This window comes from Argentina silus (assembly GCF_951799395.1).
Source record: "Argentina silus genome assembly, chromosome: 20".
Taxonomy (NCBI): Eukaryota; Metazoa; Chordata; class Actinopteri; order Argentiniformes; family Argentinidae; genus Argentina; species Argentina silus.
The window spans coordinates 10,010,509-10,029,301 of NC_139674.1; the positions used below are offsets into that span (position 1 = coordinate 10,010,509).

At 44.4% G+C, this 18,793-nt stretch overlaps 3 protein-coding genes across 4 annotated transcripts in view; 2 read left to right on the forward strand and 1 right to left on the reverse strand.

The window, feature by feature from the left end:
* col7a1l (collagen type VII alpha 1-like) overlaps positions 1 to 4,207 on the forward strand; it is a gene marked incomplete at both ends in the record, with an annotated part of 53,430 nt that extends 49,223 nt beyond the window's left edge. Inside the window, 4 exons of the mRNA XM_083691884.1 lie at positions 309 to 494; positions 861 to 876; positions 1,830 to 1,991; positions 3,757 to 4,207. Of these exons, the coding sequence (XP_083548010.1) occupies positions 309 to 494; positions 861 to 876; positions 1,830 to 1,991; positions 3,757 to 4,207 (815 nt within the window). The remainder of the gene's footprint in view (positions 1 to 308; positions 495 to 860; positions 877 to 1,829; positions 1,992 to 3,756) is intronic.
* Positions 4,208 to 5,546: 1,339 nt separating this feature from the next.
* copg2 (COPI coat complex subunit gamma 2) lies at positions 5,547 to 13,584 on the forward strand. Its single transcript, XM_083691795.1, has 24 exons — positions 5,547 to 5,678; positions 6,298 to 6,350; positions 6,627 to 6,707; positions 6,790 to 6,861; positions 6,987 to 7,066; positions 7,333 to 7,408; positions 7,597 to 7,689; positions 7,797 to 7,883; positions 8,005 to 8,162; positions 8,396 to 8,529; positions 8,767 to 8,834; positions 9,220 to 9,408; positions 9,769 to 9,864; positions 9,957 to 10,200; positions 10,395 to 10,470; positions 10,585 to 10,688; positions 10,949 to 11,074; positions 11,273 to 11,341; positions 11,498 to 11,679; positions 11,973 to 12,102; positions 12,245 to 12,342; positions 12,514 to 12,652; positions 12,912 to 13,010; positions 13,126 to 13,584. Exons 1-24 carry the CDS (start codon positions 5,642 to 5,644, stop codon positions 13,254 to 13,256), a joined length of 2,622 nt encoding a protein of 873 aa, XP_083547921.1. The 5' UTR covers positions 5,547 to 5,641; the 3' UTR covers positions 13,257 to 13,584.
* A 110-nt stretch (positions 13,585 to 13,694) lies between these two features.
* mest (mesoderm specific transcript) lies at positions 13,695 to 18,554 on the reverse strand. Of its 2 annotated transcripts, none has more exons than XM_083691797.1 (12): positions 18,300 to 18,428; positions 17,900 to 18,089; positions 17,411 to 17,490; positions 17,067 to 17,144; positions 16,737 to 16,873; positions 16,469 to 16,527; positions 16,204 to 16,244; positions 15,929 to 15,999; positions 15,605 to 15,706; positions 14,910 to 14,986; positions 14,428 to 14,491; positions 13,695 to 14,296 (listed from the first exon to the last, which is right to left on the reverse strand). In XM_083691797.1, exons 2-12 carry the CDS (start codon positions 18,051 to 18,053, stop codon positions 14,179 to 14,181), a joined length of 981 nt encoding a protein of 326 aa, XP_083547923.1. In that variant the 5' UTR covers positions 18,054 to 18,089; positions 18,300 to 18,428; the 3' UTR covers positions 13,695 to 14,178. The 2 variants fall into 2 exon arrangements, with proteins under 2 accessions (XP_083547923.1, XP_083547922.1); XM_083691796.1 differs by lacking the exon at positions 18,300 to 18,428 and adding an exon at positions 18,438 to 18,554 and having other exon boundaries at positions 13,696 to 14,296.
* Positions 18,555 to 18,793: the final 239 nt, after the last annotated feature.

The following is an 18,793-nucleotide window of genomic DNA, read 5'->3' on the forward strand; positions in this document are numbered from 1 at the left end:
GTTAAAGAGTGAAGGGGCACAGTGAGAAAGATAAGATCACACTTTAATCCATGGACCAAAGACACACCAACATTAGCATAGTGTGTGTGTGTGCGTGCGTGCGTGCGTGCGTGCGTGCGTGCGTGCGTGCGTGCGTGCGTGCGTGCGTGCGTGTGTGTTGGAATTTGTCAAATATGTCTTGTCTTCCTGTCTCTTTCGTGTGGCACAGATAGATCACAAACATGTCTGCTACAATCTTCTCTTCCACCTCCAACTCTTGTTTCTACATGAACTCTCTCTCCTTCCCTCTTCTCCACCCTCTCCTACAGACTTGACCTTTGACCCCTGCCTGGAGCCCATGTCAGAAGGGGAGTGTTCAGAGTACGTCTTGCTGTGGTACTACCATCCTCACTCCGGGGAGTGTAGACCGTTTGTGTACGGGGGCTGCGGGGGCAACCGCAACCGCTTCGCAACCAAACACAAGTGCCAGAGGTGGTGTGGGAGGGAGAGGAGAGGTAAGGAACCAATCGAAGAGGCTAAATTAGGTTAGAGAGGGAGAGGAAAGGAACCAATCTGAAAGATTATAGAACGTTAGGGAAGTAGGGAAGATGTAGGGAATCAGAATGATCAGATGTTTGACCTCACTGAGATAGTGGTCCCAAAGTGGTCCCACTGAGATATCACTCCCCATCATGGAATGAATTGGTGTAAGGAGCACGGTGGAAACTCCTGTTAGTACAAGGTAACATTAATTCATGCTGGCGGTGAATGAGTGCACACTTGGGGGACAAGGGTAGAGAATGGGAACATAGCCCCAATAAAAAAGAATGTCAAGCAAAACAAAGTGAATTGTGGGAGAAAAATATGTTATATCTTTACAGTTCTGGAGCTCAGAAGGTGAGACAGCAACTACCAATCAAGACAATTCTTTTTGTAAATGAAACACTGTAATATGTTTGCATTTTTCGTGTTGCTCTGTTTTTTTGTATTTAAAGTAAACTAGTTGTTACCAGCAAGTGTGGGTAAAGCTTAATACTGTATTGAATGGACTATTAGAAGTATTTTTGAACTCACCTTTTGAATGTTATGAATATGTTTTTCATATTGTATTTTCAAATTAAAACATTCTACAAAAGTGTTATCTATGCAGACCTGGGTTCAAATGAATTAAATAATTCCAAATACGCTCAAAATATTTCAAAGGATTTCAAATACTATTTGACCCAGGTCTGATTCGATGGTGATACATGTTGTACTTATTGGGATATAGATACTTACAAGTCCTTGTACTACTGAAAAATAAACCAATAATGTGTTACTTTGCTCCTGAGGATAGTCAAAAGTAAGGTTCTAATGTATTGAAACATGATTATACACCAATGGCACTGTGTATGTGAATCGATGTTAATGAGTTTATTGACTTTTTTTTTTAATGTAAGCCAGTAAATCACATAACAAGTGTCTCTGTGCCTTTTTGAGTCAGTAGATACAGATATTTGAATGGCCTTGAGAGTGTGTGTGGGTGTGGGTGTGGGTGTGGGTGCGCTTGCGCGTGTCTGTGCATGCGTGCGTGTGTGTGATGGCAAGTAAATGTGTGTGGGTGCGCATCGTGACCTCTTTTGCACTCGTGTTTGGACGGCTACTATGAAGCTTGGCATCTTCAGCAGTCTAAATGTTGCTACATTGGCTTCCTCTCAATACTTATTTTATCACTCTGACAGAATGTCCTGCACACTGGAGGCCACTGAATCTCTCATTAAGCTTCTCTCTCTCTCCCTCTCTCTCCCCTTTTTGTAAATCTCTCTCCCACCTTTTCTCAATCTTGCCTTTTCTCTCCCCATACGTCTTAGGCGTAAAAAAAAGCCCTCGGTGGCTGATAGCCTGCCGTCGCCTCTCCCCAGTACATATGTCCTGGCAGCAGGGGGCGCCGTGATGCAGGCTGAGAGCCAGATGAGGGCCCAGCGAGAGCTCACAGGGCCGTGTCAGGGGACATACCGCCAGACAGACGCTGGGTAGCAGGGGATTCCTGATTGAGGTCGGATGTGCGGGTGGGATGGGCTTGGTGAAGGAAAAAATGACACTCTTCTGGCTCTGCAGCCTCTCTCTCTCTCGTACACACACACACACACACACACACACACACACACACACACACACGTAATACAATGTGACACAAGGGCAAGCAGGCTTGAAGGCATGTGCAATACCTGATGATTATGCAGAAGTTAAGCATTTTGGACTGTAGACCTATATTGTCTCCAAACCAAAGACAAAGCAAGGTTCAGTCACCCAGCATATTATGTGAAGCACATCCAGTACCCCTCCATGTATGTGCAATTTAGAGACTCCTTGCTTATACATCCACCCATGTCACGACTCTTAGTATCCCACATGCCACCTAAAGAAGGACATTGTTGTGTGTGTGTGTGTGTGTGTGTGTGTGTGTGTGTGTGTGTGTGTGTGTGTGTGTGTGTGTGTGTGTGTGTGTGTGTGTGTGTGTGTGTGTGTGTGTGTGTGTGTGTGTGTGAGAGAGAGAGAGAGAGTACGAGTGAGGGTAGACTGAAGCACAATTAATTTTTCCAACAATTTCTGGAAGCAATTACGGGGAAGGGGGAAGACAGTGTATCCATGGGGAGAGGAAGTGTCACGGTAAGTGATTACTCCTACTGTGTGTCAACATCATTAACTGTTGTTATCTATGATTATCTGTTTTATATAGTGTCCACTCAGGAAGTAGTCCCACTTTGACAAATAGTTCATTTTCTTTTTCCCTAATTTCTCCCTGATTCCTACTTGGCCTTATTAGTGCAGGTAGTTGCCCTTGCTGCAAAAGTCCCTAAATACATGATTTGGTTTCCCTGCCCCATGTATTTCTAAGTGCTCTATTCTACCCACTTAAAGCACAATATGTACCCATCGGAGCCCCCATCAAGCTTTGTGCGCATAGAACTGTCCATGGTGCTGAAGTTATAGCGTCAAAGTACAGTATTACAATGAATTATTTTGTCACCAGCGACATGCTCTTAAAATAAAGACACAATATCACTTTGGAGGACATAAGTTAAAACTTTAAAGCAACTAATACAATAATTGTAGACTTTATTAATTAAATCGGGGGTAAAATATAGTCAGAAGGGGTGGTGAAATCCCCTCCGCTCGCACACCCAATCAACGTATTATCACTGCCAATGTGATCTCTGAGAGGAGACCAAAAATGTCAACCTTGTGACGTTAGTTCTGGCGCACGATTGCGGTTTGGTGGACTCCTACTAAATGAATTCCGAGGGAACTGGAAAGCTAGCCAAACTCGTGATCAGGCGTTGCGCGCAAGCACACAGAAAACTAGGTGGCAGAGTAGAGAGAGAGAACACTTAAAACGCAGGGATTACCGATATTTCAGAAAAAAAATTGTTATCTAGGTTGTTGTTTTTTCTTTTTCTTTTTGTCTGATTTTCCAAAGCAAAAGGTCTTCTCTGGAAGTGCACGGAACTTGGTAAGTTTATGATTTGCTCTATGCCATATGCACCTCAAGCATCTAAATATTCCTCTAAAATCGAGGAATAAATGCCTTTTATAGATCATCAACCATGTTTAAACTTTTGGCAATAATTTAAAAAGGCCATTTGGACACTCAATGGGGTGTTTTTCTAACCCTGGAACCAGACACATTTCCCCCATGTTGCAAAATTCTCTCTAGTACCAAGCTATGTGTCACGAATTTCATGACTTTATAAGTTATTGACAACAGAACTAACCATTCTTTCGTTGGCTACCTAGAAGCATGGTGTCGTTCCTGAGAACCTTGCTCATGCTCGCCGTCCTGTGCGCGCCAACCTCCAGCCTATGCCTCAGACTATACCAAACCGACTCCAACCTCCTCTGCGACAACGAGATACTTGACGGGGTCCAGAGGAACGACGCTCCGAGCGACTCCATGTCGGATAGTTGGGGCTCTCTCCTCAACCCCGCGGATACTCTCTCCGCGGAATCGCGGGAGAAAAGGACTTACCCCGCCGGCTCAAACTACAGGTTCCTCAGCCAGACGCAACTTAGGAGTAAGATGTTCCAAAATAGCGCAAAGAGTGACCGGCGGAGCAAGTTCACCCTGTCTCTAGATGTCCCTACTAACATCATGAACATTCTCTTTGACATCGCCAAGTCCAAGAACCTGCGCGCCAAGGCGGCCGATAACGCGCGCCTTATGGCGCAGATTGGACGAAAGAAGTGAAGCCGTTACACCTTGATTATCAATGCCATTTTTTGTTGACATATAGATTTTCACTTTGTCAACTTGACGAATAAAGTTTGCTGGAAGTTTTATTTTTCTGTACAATGACCCTTCATATTCAGTATTGTATGATCATTTGGTGTGTGTCTTTAACGCACGGGTTTGCCTTCTCGTAGAGAATGACAAGCCAACATAAATCTAAAACACTTGGGAACATCATGGAGATGGCTAGACATTTCTAAATTACTATTGAATTAGTTCTAAGCACGAATACATTTTTAGAATTCCCTTAATGTTGTTCAAATGATAAAAGGTCTCCGATGTTTTGAATTACGCATCGATTTGTGACTCTCTTTACACGCCAAAATGTGCTACCAAAAGTGTTCAATTGGGAATAACTTAAATATTTTCGAATTAGTTTATTCACTGCAAGAAATGAAATAAAATAGCCTATTCATTTTGATATTATGACATGTTACGCATGGAGTGCGTCTTTGAAATTGAATATTTAATAGATATTGTAACCCTAAAAGCTAATTGAGCATGGAGGATAGCTCAAGGAAATTAGCTAGTCATTTAAAAACTGTTTTATTTGCTCATCATTTTGCCCATGTTGCATTGGTAACCCAAGACATTGCTGCAGGAAAGATAATTTCGCACGCATGATGCGGAGTAAACTATGTTGCTATATCAAACAAAGATTGAAGCTGTTGCCTAACTGTGAATATACAATAGAATGATAGCCTAGGCTATGCCTGCTTATGGTTATTTCAAGGTAAATGCATGGTAAATGTCTGATCGTGAAATGTATGTTATTTTTATACTCAAAGGGACTATTTTTTTCCTGAAATAAATAAAAGCAGATGGATAACATGTTGTCTTCAATAAAATAGCAATATAAAAAATAGAAAACCCCATCACTCTACCATATATATGTAGTTATATACAGTAGGTTACAACAAGTCCACAGCTATAGCTCTCTCTCTCTCTCTCTCTCTCTCTCTCTCTCTCTCTCTCACACACACACACACACACACACACACACACACACACACACACACACACACACACACACACACACACACAATGAGAATGTGATCTTTGATCTTACTTTTAAATGATATATTTTAGCAAAGATTCTTTCAGAACATTTTTGGTCAGAATTGTTCATGTTTTATGTTTGTGATCTGATTACATACATCTGAGTACAACCAGGCTACAGACGCCCATCCAGTGTGTGCCGTGTGTAGCTTCCTCCCTCTACTGGTGAGTCGTGTCTACTGCAGTTCCTGGGCTGACGTGATTTCCGTGGACGTGGCCACGCAGAGAGGAAGGTACATTTTGACGTTTTGGCGACGTGGAAGTGGTTTTCAGCTTCGTATGTTTGAGGTTGAACACCGCGCACAAAATCAGCACTGAAAACATTCCTCAACAATGATAAAGAAATTTGATAAGAAGGACGAAGAGTCTGGTAATATATGCTTCGTATCAATATGTTATTACTTTTATACCAATATGAAAAATAAAGCATTGATAACGTCGTTGAGTGCTGATGCTAGCTGGCTAGCTAGCTCGGGTTGATAACACATGCTAATTGATGATTGCTTTGCTAGGGAGCTTGCTAACTAAATGTTACTTTTACATGCAGATACATTGATGACAACTAAGCGAAATTGTGCATATCATTTCTTTTGTAAAATATTGCAAGTTACTATAGCTAGTTGGACCAATCATGAATTCGTGTTTGATGTTATCAGTTAGTTTTGTATGCTAACTAGCTGTGTGTGCTAACTAGCTGTGTCAGCTAACTAATACATTGTTTTCCCGAATGGCTGTATGATGTCGTGAGTACATTTGAATTGCAGGGTGATACTAGCTAGCTAGCTAGGTTATACAGCTAGCTGCAGGGTTTACATCATTGCACCTTTTTGTTTGTGGCATAAATAGGTTGGGTCAGTGTCCTTCAAATGTTTTGCAATGTCCTGTATGGAAACACAGGTGCATGATAATCTAGCTTTGCGGATAAATCCACAATGACATATCATTAAAAGCTGCTTAATAGTGTTTATTTTCTCCTCTACAATATACAGGGAGTGGATCAAACCCTTTCCAGCATCTTGAGAAGAGTGCAGTGTTGCAGGAGGTACAATGTCTAGACTACATCATGCTTGTTGCGTCTGTACAATGTGGAATAGTCAGTGTGTCCATGGACCACGGTCTCCTTTGATGGCTTTTATGCATATGTCTACTTTTGAGGACTTTTTGGGACTAAATAGCTTTACTTTATATAACCCACACTTTGTTTGATCAGCAATTAAAATAAAATGTTTTAGATTGGGGTTGGAAATAGTTTCATCTTGCTATGCGTCAATAAGTTAAGTCTTTCTTTTTTCTTTTTTTTTCTTTTTTACTAAACTAGGCTCGCATCTTCAACGAGACTCCAATCAACCCCAGAAGATGTCTCCACATCCTCACCAAGATCATCTACCTGCTCAACCAGGTAAGAGGCACCTCAAAGCTCTCAAACAAACCGGTTCACATCCTCTTGCTGTATGTAAACAAATGTTTTGTGTTCTACCCAGGGGGAGCACTTTGGAACCACAGAGGCGACGGAGGCCTTCTTCGCCATGACCAGGCTCTTCCAGTCCAACGATGTGAGGCTCATCAATGGCCCGTCTAGTTCTACCTGTCATATTTGGACAAGTGTTGTCTAAAGACTTTTTTTTTTTTTTTTATCGTGTTGATTTGCTTTTGATCTTGTCTCTGTATTCCCCTTCAGCAAACCCTCAGAAGGATGTGCTACCTGACCATCAAGGAGATGGCCAACATCTCTGAGGATGTCATCATTGTCACCAGCAGGTCAGGATTCTGATGTTTACTGTCTGTCAGAGTGCAGACCTTAGATCTCCATAAAGTTAAGACAATGTACTTTAGTACAATATAAAGTGTGTTATATTGGGATTAATTACTAATGTGAGCACAGCTACTTTGAAACCAGTTTGAAACCAGTTTTTTTCCCTTGTTCATCATGCTTGTATTACCTACCATCACACTTCCTTGGTCCCAGATGTATTGTAATGTACACCATATGAAGGTTTCTAAGGCACTGTATGTGTGTATTCTAGCCTGACCAAGGACATGACAGGCAAGGAGGATGTGTACAGAGGACCCGCCATCAGAGCTCTCTGCAGGATCACTGATGTAAATCTCTCTCTCTTCCAACTCCTCCAGATAACCTAGACTTGACTTTTCATTAGGCTGTGTTTTCTCTGTTCATTCAAAGAAATGTCTATACCTTCCCACTGTCCTGTTTCCATTGTATGACCGTCATTGAACTGAGGTAATGCTTTCTGGTGACTGACGCTGTATGTCTGAACTCTTTCCTCCAGACCACCATGCTGCAGGCTATTGAGAGATACATGAAGCAGGCCATCGTTGACAAAGTGCCCAGTGTGTCCAGCTCAGCACTCGTCTCCTCACTGGTAAGACTTGAGTCAAGCTTGTTTACATGGTTCTCCTATGAATAGACGATGAATGAATGCAGTGTTTGGTGTGCATTGTGGGTAATGTAGTCCCCTGTCATCCGCAGCACATGGTGAAGATGAGCTACGACGTGGTAAAGCGCTGGGTGAACGAGGCTCAGGAAGCAGTTTCCAGCGATAACATCATGGTCCAGGTGGGGAGAGGACACACACACACACACACACACTTTCCTCCACTTACTGCTTGAAAATAACATTGTTCTCTCTGTCTCTCTCCCTCTCTCTCCCTCCCTCTCTCCCTCTCTGCCCCACCAGTACCACGCCCTTGGCCTGCTCTACCACCTGAGGAAGAATGACCGCCTGGCCGTTTCCAAGATGCTCAACAAGTTCACCAAGTCTGGTCTCAAGTCCCCCTTCGCCTACTGCATGCTGATCCGCATCGCCAGCAAGCTGCTGGAAGAGACGGAGGGAGGGTGGGTGGAACCATCAGCTTGTGGTTTGAGTTCAACTCAATTGTGTTGTGTGGAGTTGATTTCCCTGGGGACATGTGTCACAAGTTTAAGACATTCAAAACATGGGGATGACAGACCACATAGCATGTTACATTTCTTACACTACATGTATACATACAAATCCTGGTGTTGGTCTTTTTCCCTTTAGTGTCCATTTGTTTATTTATTTCTCCATTTTGTGTGTGTGTTTGCAGTCACGACAGCCCTCTGTTTGACTTCATCGAGAGCTGCCTGAGGAACAAGAATGAGATGGTGGTGTACGAGGCTGCTTCTGCTATCGTCCACATGCCCAACTGTACTGCTAGAGAGCTGGCCCCCGCTGTCTCAGGTCTGTCTGTATGTCTGTATGTTTGTGTCTCTCTCTGTCTTTCTTTCTCTTTCTGTCTCTCTGTCTCTTTCACTCATGCTCTGTCTCTTTCAAGCTTTCTCTGTCTGGTAATATATATTCATTCTTCTCTAAATGTAGGTGTAAACGTAAAGCTGTATCAGTCTACCTGAGGAGACTGTGTGTATGAATAGTGTGTTTATGTGTCGCTGTACTGAATGTGTGTGTGTTTCTCTCTAGTTCTCCAACTCTTCTGCAGCTCCCCCAAGGCAGCGTTGAGATACGCAGCAGTCAGGACCCTCAACAAGGTACACCCAGTCAACCACTTCTGTTATTATTTAACCCCTGTATATTCTGAATTACTACTGACATGTCATACTACTTCTCTCTCTCTCTCTCTCTCTCTCTCTCTCTCTCTCTCTCTCTCTCTCTATATATATATATATATATATATATATATATATATATATATACATACATACATACATACATACATACATACATACACACACACCAGCATATAAAAAAAAATGTAGTTTTTTTTTGTGTTGTGGCATGTTATTGAACTTCAGCAATCACCTCAACAGACTAATACAGTCGTAATACACATCAATACAGATTATGAATCTTTTCTAGGTTATCTTATAAATTGTGATTATTTTAGATGAAAATGTTCCTCTGTGTGTCCACCAGGTGGCGATGAAGCACCCGTCGGCCGTGACAGCGTGCAACCTGGACCTGGAGAACCTGATCACAGACTCCAACCGCAGCATCGCCACGCTGGCCATCACCACGCTGCTGAAGACAGGCAGCGAGAGCAGCGTGGACCGCCTCATGAAGCAGATCTCCTCCTTCGTCTCCGAGATCTCAGACGAGTTCAAGGTAGACGATGACTCCCTCAGCTCGCCCACGCCTGGCCTTGTCCTCCTCGTCAAGGCCTTCTCTAATTGAGAGATGTTTGCTTTTTCCCCCTGTGGCAATGAGATAACATTATGTAATTGATAGCCTCAATGATACTCTCCTCTCAGAAAAAAACTAAACATTTGAGTGTACACTAAAGCAGGCAAGGATACACAAGAATACATGTCCCTTATTCTGTGAAATTTAATAAGTGATCAAACCAAATTAGTTTGTAAACTCAAATAGCTAGTAATGATAATCTATGAAGTTTGTGTCTTTCAGACCATATTTTCATTGTCATATTAGGCTTAAATAGCTGACGTGTGTGTGTGTGTGTTCCAGGTGGTAGTGGTGCAGGCCATCAGTGCCCTGTGTCAGAAGTATCCCAGAAAGCACAGTGTCATGATGAACTTCCTGTCCAACATGCTCAGAGATGACGTGAGTTACTTCTAACATTGATGTGTATAATTATGTCTGTGTGCTTATGTTATGTATATATGCACTCACACACACACTGTCCTTCCCCTCAGGGTGGCTTTGAGTACAAGCGGGCCATCGTGGATTGCATCATCAGCATCATCGAGGAGAACCCTGAGAGCAAGGAGACGGGCCTGGCCCACCTGTGTGAGTTCATCGAGGACTGTGAACACACAGTGCTGGCCACCAAGATCCTGCACCTGCTGGGCAAGGAGGGCCCGCGGACCCCCTCCCCCTCCAAATACATCCGCTTCATCTTCAACCGCGTGGTGCTGGAGAGTGAGGCCGTACGAGCCGGTGAGGAAACTACCAAAGTGTGTGTGTGTGTGTGTGTGTTTTGAGATCAGGTGGGTGTGTATGTGTTTGTATATGAATCATTGTTATGCCTTCTCACTGCTAATCCTCAATGGTTTGTTAACCCGTATACTCCCCTCTCTTCCTCCCTCCTTCCCCATCTCCCTCCTTCCCCATCTCCCTCCTTCCCTCCCTAGCTGCGGTCAGTGCCCTGGCCAAATTCGGAGCCCAGAATGACGATCTTTTGCCAAGCGTGCTGGTCCTGATGCAGAGGTAGGCTTCCATTCCCTGGCTCCCAGTCAAACAGTGTCACAGTCCTGGTACTGTAAAGGGTGCCTTGTACTGTATCTGACCTGTGTGTCTGTTTGTTTGTTCGTGTTCTTCCAGGTGTATGATGGACAGTGATGATGAGGTGCGGGACAGAGCCACCTTCTACATGAACGTTCTGCAGCAGAAGCAGAAAGCCCTCAACGCTGCTTACATCTTCAATGGTGAGCTGAACACACACACACACACAATCTTATTCTGAACACTAGCAAAATACATTGACTGATCTGATACACAATTCAGAATGCATAGTCACCATTTCCGAAGCCAGGAATTGTTCCTGATCATGTGACACGACCAGGTTGTGATTCCGTCATGTGACCAGAAAAAAAATAATGATGTCCAATGATGAATGATTTCACCTATAGTGGTAATTTTTTACTTTGTTCAACATATTTCTGTTGTGTGTGTGTTATACCCTCAGGTCTGTCCGTGTCGGTTCCTGGTCTGGAGAAGTCTCTTCACCAGTACACCCTGGAGCCCACAGAGAAAGCCTTCGACATGAAGTCCGTTCCCCTTGCTACCGCTCCCATCACAGAGCAGAAGTCAGGTATGGACACAACTGCTCATCTGTCTGTCTTTCTTTTACAGCTTACTACCCTATTCATTCATACTACTCTACTATAGATTTGCAGTCAACTTGTGTTCGTATCCCTTCTGAAGTATGAACTGGACTATAATAACTAATTGACTGATTGATTAATTGATAACATTCCAACCCTTTTTTCCCTCTCCACGTTTCTTTCAGAAATGGCCCCGATTGCTACCAGCAAGCTTCCAGACAAACTCGCCCCATCGCGCCAAGACATTTACCAGGGTATGTTCACTGTACTGGACCACCACTGTACTCCTGAGGAGCTTAAACATCCCAGTGAATTGTGTTGGCGTTGTTCGTGTGATATGGGAGCAAACAGAAACAGTAGCCATGCCAATCACTCAAAGACCCTGCACCCCTCCTCTCCCTCCACAACAGAACAACTGGCGGCTATCCCAGAGTTCCAGAGCCTGGGCCCGCTCTTCAAGTCGTCGGAGCAGGTGCAGCTGACGGAGGCGGAGACGGAGTACGTGGTGCGCTGCGTCAAGCACACCTTCTCCCGCCACATGGTGTTCCAGTTCGACTGCACCAACACGCTCAACGACCAGCTCCTCCAGAAGGTAGGCCACAGCGACACCACCCACCTCCTGGGCTGGCTGGCTGGCTGTGTCGCTCTGGTACAAAATGGCTTCACCTTGCATCACCCTGGTCTAGCTAATCATTGATCATGAAAAATAACAATCTGTCTCTGTATCAGTGGGTGGGGGGCAACTTCTGTCTCCTCCATGCTACACGTTAGGGTTTTACGTGCTACAGGGTCGAGCCTGCTGGCTCAGATACATTTTCTAATGTTGAGAGCTTTGAGCTCCTTGTAGAAGCACTAATATAAATGGTCTCCTCTCCTCCTCCTCAGGTGATGGTGCAGATGGAGCCGTCGGAGTCGTACGAGGTGCTGCACTACGTTCCTGCAGCTAACCTCGCCTACAGCCAGCCTGGCTCCTGCTACAGCCTGGTCAGACTGCCCGAAGACGACCCCACAGCCGGTGAGCAGGGGTCAGGGTGGGGGTGAGGGAGGAGGTTTTAAGTTGGGGGTAGATAGTTGTGAGTGGGTGCATTATGGTAAGATCTGTCAATGTAAAGTTGAAAATATTCTCTAATGTTCTATTTTACCCTGCTCCTTCTCAGTGTCCTGTACGTTCAGCTGTACGATGAAATACCTCGTGCGGGACTGCGACCCCAACACAGGCGAGCCTGACGACGACGGTTACGATGACGAATACGTGGTACGTGGCCAAACTATGCACTGACCATCGGTCGCTAGAACACGCTTATTTAAAGAATATACTCCAGTCTACTTTTACCGTTCTCCTAAATGCTCTTCTTGACGGACCTCTGCCTCGCTCCTCCTCATTTCTCTCCTCCTCCTCCCTTCCTCTCCTCTCTATCCATCCCAGCTGGAGGACCTAGAGGTGACAGTAGCAGACCACATCCAGAAGGTTCTGAAGCCCAACTTTGCGGCGGCGTGGGATGAGGTGGGAGACGAGTTTGAGAAGGAGGAGACGTTTGCGCTGGCTTCCGTCAGAACCCTAGACGGTAATGTCCATTATGATCTTCAAAGCCATAACCCATGTTAGCTGTATATATCGTAGATATGCTTTTTGATTAATTTTGTTAAAACCAACCCAAATTCAGAGTATTCTCGTGACACACCAGTTAAATAAAACCATTTGTGGTAAGAAAAATGTATACTGTGAGAATTAGGCAAACTGTCTTCTTTGAGTGTTTGTGGATAAAATGTCAGTGTCTGCATTGTATGTATAACATGTGTCTCTCCTGTATTTGTCCCATACAGAGGCCGTAGGAAACATCATCAGTTTCCTGGGCATGCAGCCTTGTGAGCGCTCAGACAAGGTCCCTGAAAACAAGAACTCCCACATCCTGTTCCTCGCTGGTGGGTACATGGTCTAAACCCCTGTCATTGGTTATGTGGAGGAAGTGTCTTCTACTTGTGTGTCTGTCTCTCTCTGCTCACACCAGTAAGACTGACAGGTGCTATGCCCCTCCAGGTGTGTTCCGGGGAGGTCATGACGTGCTGGTGCGCTCCCGCCTGGCCCTGGCGGATGGCGTCACCATGCAGGTGACAGTGCGGAGCAGTGACGAGACGGCCGTAGACATCATCCTGGCCTCCGTGGGCTAGAGGGTCCCACCACAGAGGCACGTGCCAATCTAACCACACACATCAACAACGACACTCAAGACAAATTCTGATTTAATTGTTTTCTCATTGTTCCTCATACAATGCTCTTTCCCTGCTTTTATTATTTGTATGTAGAGTCATGTTTTGCTGGTGTTATCCATTTCAGCTGTGCTACCAACATGTCGTGGTGAGACACATTGGCTGTACTTGGCACCCTTCAACACATGCTCACTGCATTTCCTATCTGAACCTGTGCCTATGTATCTGCCTATGATTACCCCACTCCTACCTGGTCTTTATCTACCCGTGATTGGTCTATCAGATTTATCGATTAAAATAAATATTGACCAATGAAGTACACAAGGATGGAGTCTTTTAATTATGGTCTACGTCATTAAATGATACGACTCGGGTGAAGACGTTTTTATAAAACTAGTTTTATTTGAAAAGGTTTGTCAGTGCTGTATGTTCTTCATACACAGAATGTAGAAATATCAAAATACTTAAGATGTAATCTTGTACAAATCCAACTGTTTCTTCACTTTAGGAATTTGATAACATTAGGCATCTGTCATGTCACTGAGTTTTTCTAATTTAGTATTGTAACTTGTAAAAACAGAATCTGCTATGCAAGGCAGCATTCATTAATTGTTTTCATAATCAGTCTTGTACAGCTGAGGTGGTCAAACTTGGCGATATCAATACCAAGAATGAACAAGGTTTTATACGTGATCAAATCAACACCATTCATATAGAAGTTTTACAGAAAATCTAGGTTGTTCACAACGGACAGATAGGCAGTGGGGACAATTCTCTCAAAATCTGCACATACCTTGGGACTTTTGCATAAATATTGCTTTGATATCAATAGAAGACCAGATCAGTGAGAACATTCCATGGCCCACAGAGGTGCTGGGACTGCTCAGAATGAGTGGATGAAGCTGAAGTATGCATTGAGGAAGCCGGTGGGGTCCTCCAGCTGGGGGTAGTGACTGATGTGCTCATCCAGAACCGAAACCGTGGACCTCTGGACCAGTTTGCTGCAAGTGGATGGACAACAGGTTTAGGGGTACAGGAGAGGAACTAAATCATATTCATCATGGGGAAAGTCAGGCTGATAACACCACTCTGTTTGAGCATGCAGGGTGGTAAGGGAAGTGAAGGTACTCACTGGTAAAGACGGATGAACTGGGGGTGAGGGTTGACGGGGTCCAACGGTCCGTAGATCATGTGCACTGAAAGACAAGGAGGGAGAGTGGGGTGTAGAGTGGTTAGAGGGGGGCGGGGGGGGGAGGGAGTAGATTTAAGGAGGTCCAGATCATTCCACTGGACTACGAGACACAGATGGGCTAATAGGCTCCTGGAGGTATTAGCTTAGCTAGCGCTAAGCAGCTTAGCCTCAGTGACAGTCACCCCGTCTCTGGGGAGGCTAGGAGGAAGATTTTTTTTACCATTTACAAGTCACTCATTGTGCATGCACAGTTTAGACATTTTTAAGAGATGAGAATATTGTTATGGGCCAAAACACATCAAGTAATTTACACGAGATACACACAAAGATCTGATTTGTATTTATGTATTAATAAGGGTAATATCTTTGCCTAGTCTCATGGATGATACATTAAAACATCAATATTGTGTGACATTACTTACATGGGATGAAGGTGGAGGTGAGGGCTCCCACCCATCTCTCTCTGTGTTTCAGCCTTTGGTTGATGTACTGCAGGATACTGTGGAGAGGGAGGATGCATCATCACCACCACATCAGTTACAGATCAATCAGTGATCCACTTTCTCTCCATGAACCCCAACCTTAATTAAAGCAGACTTCCACAGTCGTCAATTGGCCAGCCAGTAGCGAGGTAATGGTAAGGTTTGAGGTTACAGCAGCACACAGACAAATCAGCACCACATGCTGTTTACACCCCTCCTCCCGGACAAAGGAGATGCATTGTGCACTCGGGTATATACGCTGCTGTCTCCCAATAAACCCCAACTTTTCAGGGTTGTCGCGTTGATAAACTGTCTGCCTGGTTACTTTTTACTAAGCGCATTGTCACGTTGTTTACCCGGAATGTTGGGCCAGCCAATTCCCGACTTAAGGAGAGCATCTCGGGATGCCCACATCACCCCCACTGCTGAACAAGACACAGATGGGCTTATAGGCTCCTGGGGGTATTAGCCTCTCCAGCTCTAAGGTCAGAGTCTATGCACGGTTTCACTAAACTACCAAACAAATGACACCCCTGGATCAAATCAGCTGTGTCAGCAGTGAATCAATCAGAGCTCTGTATATTCCATATTTCTGGGTGTTTGATTAGTGAGGTCTGACAACCCAGCGAGCGTACCTGTCCATGACCAGGTTGCCATCGTTGACACGGATCCCCGTCCACATGTCCCAGTATTCGGCGTCTGTGGGCTGGGTGTATGGTCCAAACACATCACCGATCCTGCCACACACACACACACAACCATGGGGTAAACACACAAGTAATACAATACATTTCTTTATTGCTTTTATATAAATTCTAATTCATACAAAATTCCCCTTGTCTTCCTTGAATATTTTTCCATACGTTGACCGTGTGCATTTAGTGAATTGAAATTCGAACCCAACACACACACAAATATATAGTCCTTGTGTGTCCTGAGAGATGCTTTTAGGCACTGACCCCTTTGAGAAGAGCATGTAGTTGGTGAGCCGGGTCAGAAGAGGAGACAGGAAGCTAGAGTCCTTGAGTAGCTGTGTGGGAGACACCATATATGTTACTCAACACACGTCATGATGACAGCCCCTTCATTCTTACCAGAGGGCAGATTCAGAATAAACAAGTACAATTGTTTGCTATACAATCAAAAGTGATTGCATAGCTTTACAGTATAAGAACAACAACAACATGGAATTGAACCTAGTCAGATAAAAGGAGACAAGAAAATGTTGACTGACCATCTGAAGGAATCTAGGATGGTGCGTTTCAGGGAAGATTCCTGTTGATACAGGGAAAAATACACATACTAGACATAAAGACATCTGAGCAAAACGCTGCAAGAATATTGTTTCTTAAGGCGTCACCTTTTTTACTTTACCACTTTTTGTTTATATTGTAAACTATTGTGGTGATGATTCAGATTATAAGAATCTATAAATCACTGAACCCCCTGCACCCCACCCTGTGTTAATTAACCAATCATGAGAGGAGATGGTGCTGTACCTCCATTGGACAGACAAAGGCTGTTGATAGTGAGGTGACCTGTTCTGTTGTGGTCACTCCTGTGGGAGATACAAAGGGTGTCAGTGATGAAGTCATCACAAATAAATAGACCATAGACTGTAAACAGCTTGTCTCAGCAATGAGAAAATGACCAATAAGCCTGGCGAAAGCACATTTGTTCAGACCTTACATTGAACATTGAATCCTCTAATCTGTTCCATAAAATGATAAGCAATGTGTCCACTCTGTCACACTCTCGCTCACACACCTGTAGAGCAGTTCCAGAGCCACAGTGTCTCCATAGTCGTGGGAGAGCAGGTTGACCCTCTGTTCTGTCAGTCCCAGGTGGGACATCAAGGCCTCCACAACACTGGCCTGCTCGAAAATGGAGTACCTGTGGGGCCTCTGGCAGGGGGAATGGGATCATTATATTAGCAAATAGCATTATAGGTTGTTATCAATAACGTCATAACTGGCTAGAGCAACATTACAGCACTACTGTATTCTAGTATAGAATATGATATGATGTATATGATAGAGAGAAAGGAATTAAAGCATTATCATTCAGTTCTGCTGAGATGAACAGAAAAGGCCTTACAGGTTTATCACTGAAGCCAAAGCCAAGGAAGTCCAGTGCTATGACTTTGTTAAAGCGCTGATTCAGGGGCTCCCATATCTACAGGACACAGAACACAAACAACATCTGTTGGACATGCCCCTATCGAACAATACCTGCTCAAACCTTCTGCCAGAAAATGTATACAATTATGAATACTTTCGTTGTGCTAAACTATGTAAACATATTGGTAGTCAATTGTTTTCAAAGAGAGCTTGCCATTGCCCACAAAACCACAACAGGATAAGCTTCACTCTAACTTAGTTTCCTCTGTGGACTTGAACAACGGTGTGTGTGGTGTGTGTGTGGTGTGTGTATCAGCTTACCTTGTACCAGTCGTAGCTGGAGGTGGGGAAACCATGGAGGAGAATGACAACATCAGAGCTCCCCAATGCACCGCGGGACACTGAGGAGTTCATAGTGGGAGAAAGTAGCATCAGTTGTGTCAGATATGACCTTCATATAATGACAGTATGGTATGGATGAGGACACAACATCCTAATGGAAAGTGGCACGTCATGGTTTTTTTTTCTTAATTGTTTTACTTTTATCACACTGATCTAAAAGAACTGGACAGGTGAAAGCAACGGTCCAGGTAAGCTTCCCCCATATTGCTCTCACCTATCTTGTCTTTTTAGATCAGTGCAGATGAAGAGGGGGGGGAAAATAGGGAGAGTTCCACTTCAAGTTCCATTTCAAGGTATGACTAGTGCAAGTTTTGGTTGACAAAAGACTGAATAAAACACATGACAGGACCTCAACACTGAACTCAAGTGTCCTAGGCCTATAGCCATCATCATTTGTGTTGAACTTACCTTTGTAGAAGATGTTGCTCCCCCTAAAAGTGAAAAATGAGCCGGCAATGCGCCAGCTCTGGAGGGCCGGGGACAGCTGAGGGGGAGGGATGTGCAGGTACACCGCTATCAGAGGTATGCACAGCAAACCCACGTGAAGCCACCATTCCCTCATCTTGCTCTCGCTACAGGGGGAGTCGCATACCGAACTCTAGAATATGCGGAAGAAAACAGTTCGGTTAAATGAAAAGATAAGTTGGGCTACATACCAAATGCCAAGACAGAATAAGGCATTAACAAAAAGACTGGACTGTCGAATGGATCACTGAACTGTCGGTACATAAACTGCGGTCGCGTATTCAAATTAGACGGCAGAAACGCAAGATGGACTTTAGAATTATGTCAAAAGATATTCATTGACCTTTGTCTTGTGTGCGATAAAACAACAAGTAACCTCTGCGAAAAGGGCAAAGACAATTCCGCCCACAGTTGCAACATGCGTGCACTATATACTTGGGACGTAGCTACGTTGTCTGTCCTTCATTCTAGCACACTGTACCTATTCAAGAGTTGTAGCGTTTCGTTCCTGGGCGCACTGTGCGCCCCGATCACCTGGGTACGTTCGGAACCGTCCCTGGAGCGTTTTGTCGCATGGAGAGCGTCGGGTTGCCAGGGACTCGGGCGTTGAGAGTCGGATAGAAATCTTGAAGAGCCATCTGTCGGCGCGGAGGTCCAGAAAGAATCAGGGTTGATAACAGCTTACCTATTTCATAAGCGTCCTGCAGGGCCGTAGCCAGGGTCCATTTTTACTTGATTTGACTGAGGTCATGTACAACGCCAACCCGTACGGTTCTAGATTAAACCTTCCCCTGGAGATTTTTTCTTTCTAGCTCAACAGCTAAAACTGCATTTTCT